Here is a 12,335-nt window from a genome sequence, read left to right as displayed (position 1 = left end):
ATTTGCAGACTTATTAACAGCAGCAAAACCTGTGAATGAAGGTAAGATTGGAAAAAGTTCTACCTGTTCTGATCCAACTGAATGTAATATAGAATTTTTGTTATTGGATCTCCTTTGTCAACATTGGATTCTTTCCTTTGTCAACAGAGGTTCTGAAGAGCGTTAGTGTATGTGTAGATTTTCTATTGGGATTAAGGCGTGAGCAGAGGAACAATTCTTATATTTCATGCTGATTACACAATATGAATCTCTTAAAAGCTATTCCCTATGAGAGAAAGCATATTTTCTTTCCCCCAGAGCTAATAGCTGATTTGAAGAAGTTTAAGCAGAGACATGGGTGTGAAAGGTGCATTACTGCCTTGATTCTCCTGCACCCTTAGAAAGGATGTTGCAGTCATGGAATTCCTACTTCATGTCTAGCTGGTTCTATTCAGTAGGGTGAAAAAATATATCAGTTTGGTAGCTTTTGCCAAGGAAAACATTTCAGTTCTTCCTGAAAATATACATTTGGTATCCTTCCACATGCAAAGGAGATATCACTTTCTTTGCTGGTTAATCATTTATTAAATTTATATGGCCTCCCACTTTGTAATATAAAGTCTGGGTGTCAACTCTTTAAATTTCTATGGCCATTGTAGAGTTGCCAATAGAAAGGGAGGGGGGAAAGGAGTTTGAAAGAGCAGTGCAGCAGCTTGGAAATCGAAAGTGCATTCCATATATAGTTTTTCAGAGATAGTAACTAGGTAACTGAAGTTTCTGCCATGCAAGAATCTAACTGGAGAACATGATAGATGACTCTTGGCTATGGATGTGTCTCATTGGGGAATATGAATTATGATACACCCAGGGGGGTGGGGGGAAAACCAGAGTAAAGGATGACAGTGAATTATGTGTCTCAGAGTTGGCTACACTCAGGCAGTGCCGACATGTTAACTCCCAAATAAATCCTGTTTAGTTTTGGAAGTTTGACTCAAGACTCATGATTTAATTGGGGTAACTGCCGGAACCCTGACACTGGGCAGCTAACATGACGTAGGAAAAACTCAAACTACAAAATAAAGAACAATATATTAAATTTATTAATCATTAAATATTAAAGACAAAACCAACGGTGTAGGATTAAGGCACCAGCTAGAAATTGGGAAACCATGAATTCTAGTGCAACCTAGGCACAAAGCTAGGTGGATGACCTTGGACCAATCACTCTTTCAGCTCTAGGAAGCAGACAGTGGTAACCACTTAGAAAATCTTACCAAAAGTTGCAGGGATTAGTCTAAGCCAGGGGTATCAAACTCACGTCACATGACGTATCTCAACTTTCCCCCCTTCGCTAAAATGGGGATGGATGTGGCCAGCGCGTGACACATCTGGCCCGCAGGCTGTGAGTTTGACACCCCTGGTCTAGGCAGTTGCTGACAGGAAGGAAGGAAGGAGAAGGAAGGAAGGGATATTGTATACATGGGTTTAAAATCATACCATATTTGTCTTGTCATGACATCATTGGCTTCCCATCATGGAAAGCCAACTTGATCAGCTTGGGGTATAATTGTTAACATATTTAACTAAATCAGTGTTATTGTAACTATAGTTTGTTGATTAAATCATAGTTGTTACAATAATCTGGATTCATCATAATAATAAGCCATCAGCTGCTGAGTTCATATGACACACTAACTTTGAAATAAATTATGTAGCCCAATATATTTCACAAAAATATAAACATGACTCAATTGCAGATCAAATAAATCCCCATTTATTCAGAGATACTTTAGAAATAGGAACATTTAAGTACCACGATCAGTGGAGGTTGGAAGTATCCATTATCAAGACCTGATATTCAGCGGTATGTTTTTGGCTGGGTGAAGAGGATATAACTATTCTGAAATATTTGTCCTTTTAATTATTTTCAGTTGTCCATTTGTCCATTGCATCTTTTCCCTATCCACTTTTGATTTTGGTGTAACAGGAAATGAAATCAGCCACACCGAAGGGCTCGAAGGGCTGCAGATTTTGCAAGAATTGGTGCTGGATCATAACAAAATTAAAGTTATCAGTGAGAATTCTTTTGCCAGACAGAGCTCCTTGCTGGCTCTTCACCTGGAGGAGAATCGTCTGCGTGAACTCAACAATTTGCTTCCCTTGGGAAAACTACAGAAGCTTTTCCTTGGTCTCAACAGAATTCAGGTACAGTAGGTCTTATACCTCAGCCTTTACATCCTGAAGTCTTCCAAATATATTTAATCTGTAGCTGCTTGAATTTTTGGCAGCATATCAGCTGAGTGGAAATTTTGGAAGTTCTACTCCCATAACATCTGGAGAGCATTAGGGTGGAGGAGGTTGACTAATATAGAAAGTGATGTTTCCTTCATTCCTTTATTTACAAAGGAGAGTGAGTCAGCTGGAAATCATAAGACAGAAAGGACTGTAACAGAAATCAGAATTTGAAGCCTGAAAAAAAACAGAAAAAAATAGTGCACTCTGGATTAAAGATGATACATGGATGCCCCACAAATTGCATCTGGCCCCTGTCTATATCTAGTATTGTTTGGAAATAGCACACAAATCTTTGGCATCTCTGGGGTTTCTTCGTTATTTTGTTTGAATTGTATCTTAAAATGCCTTCTCTAGTATGCATATACCCATATGCCATGTTGTGTGACTTTGTGGATGTATTTTTTACAGAAAATCTACACAGAACTTGGTTAACAATGGTAATTAGAACCAGAAATTCTGATGCTAAGTGATGCAATTATTAAAGCACCATATCATGCAACCATCACTTAGTGATGGCAATTCTGGCAATCCCTGTTGTCATTAAGGAAGGATTGCAGGTTGTTAAGTCGGTCTCAGATAGCTTGCAAGCAGGCCAGCAGGCAAGTAAGAAAGGGCTGGCGATAGTTGCTAGCAGGCAGAGGAGAATGTGTACGTGGCACAGAAGGTGTGATGTGAACACGGCTCTGTGGAGGCTGCATAGGTGGTCCACGATGACCACTGAATAATTGGTCATTACATGAGGATTACCTGTAAAAACTTACTGAACAAAATTTATTTTTTTATTTTGGGTGCAGGATTTGGTTGAACTTGAAAAACTTGAATATCTTCCTTGTATTAAAGAACTTTCAATATATGGAAATCCAGTGAGTATGCTATTTTGCACAATTATATCACTTATGTTTATAGTACCATTTGTTTAATTCCTCTAAATATTCCTAATCTTTCTATTTAGAAAATGCTGTATTGCATGTTACATTAAGATTAAAACAGCTTTTATGGCAAACCCACTTGCCATAAATTGTTACAAATTTACTCAAGGTACTAAGCACAATATCTGAATATGTTGAGGTCTTTTCCTAAATAGATAGTCAATACATTCTTGGGAAACCATGTAAATGAGTTGAATGCAAGAAGGCAAAACTGTACAGGGAGCCCTCGACTTACAACAGTTTGTTTAGCAGTTGTTCAAAATTACAGCAATACTGAAAAAAGTGACGTGACCGTTTTTCACACTTCTGATCGTTGCAGCATCCCCATGATCAAAATTCAGACACATGGCAGCTGACTCGTATTCCTGATGGTTGCAGTGTCCTGGGGTCATGTGGTCACCTTTTTGTGACCTTCTGACATGCCAAGTCAATGGGGAAGCCAGATTCATTTAACAACTGTGTTACTAACTTAATATCTTTAGCGATTCACTTGGGCAACTGTGGCAAGAAATGGGGCAAAAACTCTCTTAACATCTGTCTCACTTAGCAACAGAAATTTTGGAACCAATTGTGGTCATATGTTGAGGCCTACCTGTAATGGTGTTCAAATGTCAGAACTTAAGAGAAAAATGCTTCCCTGCCCAGGCACATTCATATTTTTATGTCCAGCAGATTTCTGGTTGTTCCTTTTTTTTAAAACTTAATGTTGTTTTATATGCTGTGGTTTTGAAGTTCTTTTTTGCTATTTTCTGTTTTAATGTTCCACTTTGAAATGTGGTTATTTGAGTACATTTTAAAATTATTTTAAACTTTTTATTGTTAAACTTTTTGTATAGGTTTAGGTTAGCCACTTCATAGATTTAATTCAAATTGAGTATATATGTTAAATGAGACATTGCAGAACTTGAAGTCAAATTTCAGAGAGAATGAGGACTACAATTTAGTTATTGTTTGTTTGATCCCAAGAGAAGCAGTTACTTTAAGAAACTGCAAAAGAGGTCCTGCATTCATGCACTCCGTGCTTCAGGGCATGTCGAATTGAATATGAAGCACTCACAGCCCCAGTAATTCTTATTACTGCTTGATTGCTGTATTCGGCTGTACATTTACACTGGTTTCAGTAGGTTGAGGTTGAGGGAAAAATATGCTCTGAAAGTTGTCTAATTTTATTTTGAGGAATATATTTGGTGCAAAAAAAAAAAGCCGTTTCAAGACTTGTCATATTATCTGTTTTCTAATTGCCATCCTGCTGAACATAACATTGAATTGTATATGCTTCCCTCCCTAGTACTAAGAGAAATCAATGCTCATCATTACTCTCTTTATCAATATAGCTTCTCTTTCAAAATAAGAACTGCTGCACACACATTTAAAATGTGTGTGATTTGTTGTTGTTGTTCTTTTAAGGATTGCATGTGTGTCTTTTAATGTTTTAAAAATAGATTGCCTTTTCAAGAATGTTACATCTGATTTTACCCTGTGCTAATGTTAGAAGTGTTAATTTTGTTGTATCTGTCTTCACTTTAAGTTAAGTGAAGAAATTGACTTAAAATTTTGGAAAGGATATGGATATGGAGAACCTGATGCTTTAGTGCAGGGGTGTCAAACTGGCAGCCCGTGGGCCGGATGCATCATGCCCATCCCAGCTCCGCAAAGGCAAAAAAGTTGCAATACTTTCAGACGATGCGATAGAGTTTGACACCCATGCTTTAATGTCTGGATTAACCTTTTGCATCTCTCTTCTTTTCTCAGGTATCACGTAAGATTTCCCATCGCCCCCTCCTTATATTTCGCTTACCTAACCTTCAGGTTTTGGATGGCGTAACAGTTAGCCCAGAAGAGAGGGCAAGAGCTGAATTCCATTTGCTAGAACAGCAAGTAAAGCATGGTTATTATAATTAAGTTTGGTTTGGGCTGTTACTATTTTGGGAAGGATGAACCAGATTTGATTCTGCCTGTTTAATACTGCCTTTAGAAACTTCTATTCCCCTGCCTTCTTTCCTTTCTTCTGTCCTTCCGTCCTTCCTTTCTTCATAATTCAGCATACGTTTGACACACAGCATGTGGGTTGCCATGTTTTATCAAGAATTTAAAGCTGGCATCATGACAGATCAGAAAGAAGAGTTGCAATTGTCTATTTAACAATACTGCTATCTTAAGCTATCTTACTCCAAAGATTATTGTTACCCCCTGGGTCCCTGTTACCTGCTCAGAAATGATCATCATTATATGCTCATTGGCCTGAAGTAACATTTTCTGATGAGGCTGGCAAGGTCATCTTATTCCATTTTACATTCCTGAAGCACTAAATGACTTTGAATGTATACTTCTGACTCACTTTATTTTGAAGGAATCCATACTTGATGGTACCTTGTCACCTAGAGGCAACAAAGTGAGTCCTGCTGTGCTTAATTCACAGAGAGCAGATAAAACAGGGAATGATTTCCAACAGACATAATTGGTGAAGAGAATTAAAATCAGTGAAATGGGATATAAGGTTAAGAGATTGAATGGGTGAAGATTTGGAAAGCAAAGATGTAACTTGTTATTTATTTATCTACCTATCTATCTTATTATGTTTGTATATACAACATACATAATAAATCAGAATACATAAAAATGTTAAAACCAGTTTAAAATAAAACAAAAATTTACAGAATGACGGAAAAGCATGCAGAGAGTGCATGAGTAAACCATCATACAACCATTTAATAGCCTCTGTTCTATCTTTGGATAAACTTATCACTTTATATGTCCAAATTTTACCTTGGATCTGAAATCTCACAATTGTTTATAAAAGTATGAATACGCCATAACCTGGGTTTAACCACACCTTATTTTTTCCAATAAATAAATCAAGAAGTGTTTGTGTTCCAGTTATATTTTTAGTCCATAATTATGTGCACTGTCTATAGGAACAAATAGCTTAACACCAGCAAATTTTGGTGAATTAATATTTGTAAGAGTTCTTAATCCACTGAAAATCAGTTGTCCTTGACCTCATCATTATCTGGATTAGAGACCATCTCGGAATTCTATGGATGAATGCCATCTTGAGTGGCATCATGGAAGAAAGATAGAATGTAAACATTAAAGCATGTAGAATTATACATGTCATGATTCTGCTGAATCACAGACTTTGATGATGTATATAATTATGGAACTTCTACAGGGACTTTATTCTGTATCTCTGGTAAAGTTCAAATTGCAAGCTTTCTGTGTTGCAATTTACAGTGGAATTCCACTTGGCTTGTGGTTGTGCCATTTCTTTACTTGTAGGAATTTCCACAAGTCTCTACTCTGTTTTTTTTTTTTTTTTTGCTCTGTTTTCCCACAGCTGCTTACATAGTAACCAGTGCACCATGAATTTCAGGGCAGCTTTGCAGCTAGTGAGCTGCTTTTTCCCCACTTTTCTGCTGCAGAAACATATATTGCACAAGGAAAGGATAGAGATGGGGACAGTCTTAATGCTTTGTTCAGAAGCCACTTTTGATATATCTTTACTGATTAGCTAAAGGGAATACTGATTTGTTCTACAGAGCTCATACTAAATTCTCATGTTAGCTTTGTGAGGACAGTGACAGTCCATTATAAGACTAGCTCTGAAGGTTTGGGTATTGCTTGAAATGAGAGTGTCTGTATGACAGGTGCCTCTATATCCTGGAGAGTTTAGTATCCTTTCCTTTTTTATGAGACAGCTTTTACATTTTCAGTGATACAGGGGAAAGTGTATTTATAATCCCCAGTTGAATAAGACTGGTAAAATTTTCAATTAAAAATCTAGTATTCTTAGTACCACTTTACAGTTTCTATTATTAAGAGAAGAATTAATTTAAATATTGGCAAAATGTTTTATTTTTGTATTTTGACTGAGTTTGAATATGTATTTGGTATTTCAAATTGCTATAAAGAAAAAGATACATCTTTTATAAATGGGGCCTTTGACAACCTTTATTTGTGATGTCTTAAGCTCCATTCTTACATACATGTCATAACAGAAAAAATGTAGGCCATCTTTCTAAGAAATGAGGCGTGTTTCTCTATGCTGCAATTCCTCACTGAGCTAATGCCCTATTATGATTTTGTCACTTGAAGAGCCAATGCTTGTTAACTTGATTATTGATTATTTTATTATTATTAAATTTATTTGCCATCTATCTCGCAGTAGTTGCTCTAATTCTAAACCGAAGTCTGTTTTATAAAATGGATATCACTTAAAAATAAATTATAATACAATATTAGTGCAGCTAGAAATAGAATGCAAAGGTTTCCCACTTATTAGATATTCTGTTTTTCAAAAAGTTTGAATGAAAATCATCTACTTAGCTATAATAGAACTGAGGTATTTTCTCAGTAGGCTGCCACAGTAGAACATATTTCTCAGTGTTCTTTATGACACTCAAGTTTCCTTAAGTGCTTGTGGAAAATTAAGAAGAAAAATCTTGTTCTTTCCTTTAAAATAATTTGGTTTTGGCACAAAATATCAAATGAAATTTTACATGAAGAAAAGCAACTAAATTAGCCCCTTAAATCAATTTTATTTGGTGGGCCAGGTACTTAAAATATTTTAATAAATAATTAAAAAGAATGAGTTAGTTTGGTGTAGTGCAGGGGTGTCAAACTCACTTCATCACGGTGGCATCATGTGACATATTGGGACTTTTTTCCCCTTTGCTAAACTGGGCAAGGGGTGGCCAGAGCATGATGCATCCGGCCTGCGGGCCAGGAGTTTGACGGCCCTGGTCTAGTAGTTAAGGCACCAGTCTAGAAACCAGAAGAGTATAAGTTCTAGTCTTGCCTTAGGCATAAAGGTCAGCTAGGTGACTTAGGGCTAGTCACTCTCTCTTATATCAGGCTCTGATAACCAGTAATCAATTCTTATGACAATAAAACAGGCAAACCATGCATTTGTGGGAAAAACACTAAGAAGAAGAAAAAACATAAAAGAACATTACATTTATTTAATAATTCCCCAATCAATTTCACTCTCTCTTATGGCTAGCTAATCTCAAGTGGTTTGTTCTGTCTCTAGCAAATAATATATAAGTATCCAAGTTATGATTGTGGGTTGCTTTTGTAAAATGGAAATTCTACTTCTTGTAAGAGTAAGGCTAGAGTGGCAAAACGGGGAGTATTATTTCAAAGGGCATCACTTGCCATTTTCAGACTGCTCCCACATACAGGCTGGTATCACAAGGATATCTTCCGTTTGAGTCCCAGGAGGTTCCTCAGACCCCTATCTTGAACCAAAATTGTTCTTGCATGCTGCTGTGGCCTTTTTCATTCATTTTATCAGTTTTCTTATCCAGCTTTTTATGAGATATAGGTGCTTCTAATAGAATTTTCAGATTAAAAAAAATATTTTAAAGAGTTTCAGTAAGAGAAGGGGGAAATTCTCTTATCCAGTTGTTCAAGATAGAGCATGAAGCAGTGGGCTGAAACTGAAGAGAAATTGCTGTCATCTGAAGAAGAAATACTGTCCAAACCTACTGGGGTCAGAACACAGAATTAAGCTGTTAGTGCTTGCTATTGTTTATAAGGAAAGTGCCGCAACTCAGTGATAAACTGGATGTTTTCAATGCAGAAGATTCCAGGTTCTGTCCCAACCATCTCCAGGTAGGCTGGAAAAGTCATCATTTGCCTGAAATATCAAAAGAGCTAATGCCAGTCAGATTAACCAAGGCTGAATTAGATGGCTTAAAAGTCAAGTTTCCTGTTTTTCTTTATAAGTCTGTCTCCACAGCAGAAATACTATCTAAATAGGGCTTCCATCTGCTTGCGTGGGACTACTGCCAAAGGCAAATCCCAGGAAATTCACAGTATTAAATAAATTAGGAATTGGTTCCTGGATTGGAAGGTAACTGAGGTAAAATAGAGGGAGTTCGTCCATTTTTGAATAGATTTTTTTTTTCAAGTTGTCTAACAACCTGTTGTGGAGTTCGCTTTTAAACTGATCTAGTTAATTATAAAAATCATATGCTCCACCTCAGAAGAAATAAAAGTATGGGAATTTGTCGGAAAGAGGACAAATTTGCATTGTGACTTAAGGGCAGAATATCAGAAAATTGGGAAGTGCATTTTTTTTACAATAAGCACTGAGACAAACTTGTAGTCCTCAGATCTTGAAGTGAAATTCTAACAGAAAGAGGAAATGTTAAATTAATCCAAAAATATAGAACCTGGGAGCCTGATCAAATTTTTGAAAATTTGTTAAAAATAATAAGAATTTATTTTCACTGTTGTGGATTAAAAGTCAATTTTAAAGGAATATCAGCTGCTTGAAGATATATGAAATCATTGTTAAGTTTTTTTTCAGAATGTGAAAAAACACTCAAATAGTCAGAAATATACAGTGGCACATAAAACAATAATTTCTGGTTTAATAATACTTAAAAGCTTATTGGAACAAATGCAGTGTACTTTAAAAAAAAGGTTGCAAAAGAATATCCATAGGAGTTTACTAGATAACTTTACAGAATAGAGACCATCACTAAGAAGGCTCCTCTGCATCTAATCCTGAAAAAAAAAATAGCTTTGGTTGAGAAATAGCAATCATTAGAGTTGTATTCTTGGACTTCACTATGAAAGAAGTCCTTGACAAGATGATTAATATTTGCAATCTATCTATCTATCTATCTATCTATCTATCTATCTATCTATCATCCATCCATCCATCATCTATTATCTATCACACTTAACCATCCATCATAATAAACCATTTTGGCACAAAACAAAGTGAGGATATACCCTCGAGTAGCCGAGATATTATATTACGGTTGTCATTGTATTGCGCTGCAGATAGACACAGTTGGAAAGGTTACCAGCAGATTCATTGTTTGGGAAATCACTGACAAAATACAAATTAAATATATTAGATTTCAGCTAGATAGGTTTTTGGATTCCTGGTGACTGCCTGGACAAGTCCTTGCAGTTTTCTTAGCAAGATTTCAGAAGTGCTTTACCACTGCTGCCTCCTGAGAGAATGACTAGCCCAATACCACTTATCTGGCTTCATGTCTAAGGTGGTACTAGAACTCACAATTTCCCAGTTGCTAGCTTGATGCTTTAATGACTAGACCAGGGCTGCCAAACTCCTGGCCCACGGGCCGGATGCATCATGCGCTGACCACACCCACGCCCAGTTTAGCGAAGGGGGAAAAGTCCCGATATGTTACATGACGCTGCTGTGATGATGTTAGTTTGACACTCCTGGACTAGATCAAACTGACTCTCAGTTAAGTGGAGTGGAGAAAATAAACCTAATAAACAAAATGGAGACTACATCATATTCTCTCCCCGAAAGTCTCCTGCAATCCTATCTAAACCAAAGAATATAAGCCTCCCTATCAGCTTACAGTACAGTTCAAGGGCAACCCTTACAAGGGAATTGCAACCTACAGAAACCCCAAGACTCCATTATTTATCAGTTAAATATTCCATCTCTTTTAACAGTGGGCTTCCCCAGCTCTGCTGCCCTCTTGAAAGGGCCACTTTGTATAACAATCAAACTAACCCGATACACTGACAAAAAAACTGCCTACCTCCCCCAACTATCCAGCAAATCAGATCCCTTGGATTTCCTGCCTTGTATTCCCCAACATCTATTCCAATATTTTTCCATTATTGGGGTCCCTTTTTCTTGTAAAGCAGAATGTTCAAGCTTGGGCCTACAGCATTTTAATTATTTTTATAGCATGTTTCAAGACTATGTTATACTTTATTGCTTCTTATTTCCTCATGTAGGTTCTTCCATCTGCCAATTCTCCAATAGAGTGTGGATTTCCTGGGCTCTTATCTTCTTTCCCCAAAGCATGTCCCTTGAAGATTGCCAATATGAGTCTTTCGGGAGCAATCAGCCATGCATATGTGACTGAGTTTGGTTTTCCCTATACTATTGATGAAGTAAATGGAAGCGAGGCAAACAAAAGTAAGTATTAAGTGGACTGTAACACTTCATTTTATTCTGGGTGTCAAAAATGTTGGCTCCTGTCAATGATTTCTCATGGATTTGGGCAATTCACTGCGGTGGTTTTAGGTAGCTTTGGACTGTGCAATGGAATCATGAGATGGTAAATTTGATTGGTTGAGGATTGAAGTAGGAGCTGCCTGACATAAGATAGCAACTGGAATGGGAACTTAATTACCCTAATTTCATATCTTAATTACCCTAATTTCACAGCTTAATTACCCTATTTTCATAGATCAGGGCAGAAGATTTAAGAATATGTAAGTCCACCTGTCCAAGGGCTATAGTTGCAAGGACAGTTTTGTACATTACAGTCTTGTACATGTGAGTCTTCTGTGGGTAAGGAGAGCGCACATTCCTCCAATCCTCTGTTGACCCTGATCTTAATTCAGTTGCTTGCCTGCCTCGAAATGTCACATTTTAGAACATTTAGACATAGTAATAATTACTTTCCCTTAACACATTATGTGTTTTTTGTTCTTACTGGGGTTTTTGTCCTCCTTTAATTCTAAAGGCTGCCCAGGATCATTTTGTAGTCCAGCAGCTTTCAAAATAAAATTAGATAAACCAAAAATATGTTGAATTAATATTATTTTATGATAACACAGCTTTAAAAGTATAAATTCCATCTCTGAACAGATGACCAATGGAATGGACAGAGTCAGTTGGGTATAGTGGTTAAGGCACCAACCAGGTTAGGTGCCTTAACCACTAGGGAATTGTCAGTTCTAGTCCTGTCTTGGACACAAAGCCAGCCGGATACCTTGGCCTAGTCACTCTCTTAGCCTTAGGAAGCAGGATGTGCTAAACCACTTCTGAAATCTTGCTAAGAAAACTACAGGGACTAATCCAGGCAGTCACTAGGAGTCAACATTGATTCAAAGGCCTCCCAAAAAGCCTAAACGTGGCAATTGGAACTGCCATATTAAGTTCTACAAAGGTGGATGATTATGAAATGGCAACAAAGATACCTAAGTTCTTTTCTGCCACTAGTGGTCATCCAAATTATAGCTGTCCTAAGAAAAGGACTGTTCTGGTTAGAGAATAAAGGTGGGAAAATAATTATGCAGATCTGTAGCTGTCTTCTCTCTGAGTAAGCTGTTTATAATTCACTTTAGTTTTTTTTTTTCAGTTTAATTCACGTTTCTCTTTTTCACCTTTAATAA

General features: G+C 36.9%; 1 protein-coding gene across 4 annotated transcripts in view; it reads left to right on the top strand.

Moving 5' to 3' along the window:
• LRRC9 (leucine rich repeat containing 9) overlaps positions 1–12,335 on the top strand; it is a 67,927-nt gene that overhangs the window by 52,198 nt on the left and 3,394 nt on the right. For 2 of the 4 annotated variants that reach the window (XR_015746884.1, XM_087952328.1), the window contains exons 28-31: positions 1,967–2,184; positions 3,069–3,137; positions 4,956–5,081; positions 10,947–11,130. Coding sequence is in view for 2 of the 4 variants with exons in the window: in XM_087952328.1 (XP_087808454.1) it covers positions 1,967–2,184; positions 3,069–3,137; positions 4,956–5,081; positions 10,947–11,130 (597 nt within the window). In the remaining 2 variants the exon portion in view is untranslated. Of the gene's footprint in view, positions 1–1,910; positions 2,185–3,068; positions 3,138–4,955; positions 5,092–10,946; positions 11,131–12,335 lie in introns of those variants that run through there. The other 2 variants (XR_015746885.1, XM_087952329.1) reach the window with 2 other exon arrangements.

Source organism: Notechis scutatus, chromosome 1 (assembly GCF_049901735.1).
Source record: "Notechis scutatus isolate UNSWTSFEM ecotype Mainland chromosome 1, rNotScu1.2, whole genome shotgun sequence".
NCBI classification, from domain to species: Eukaryota; Metazoa; Chordata; class Lepidosauria; order Squamata; family Elapidae; genus Notechis; species Notechis scutatus.
The sequence above is the reverse complement of the archived record's forward strand: the minus strand, read 5'-3'. Positions and strand labels throughout refer to the sequence as shown.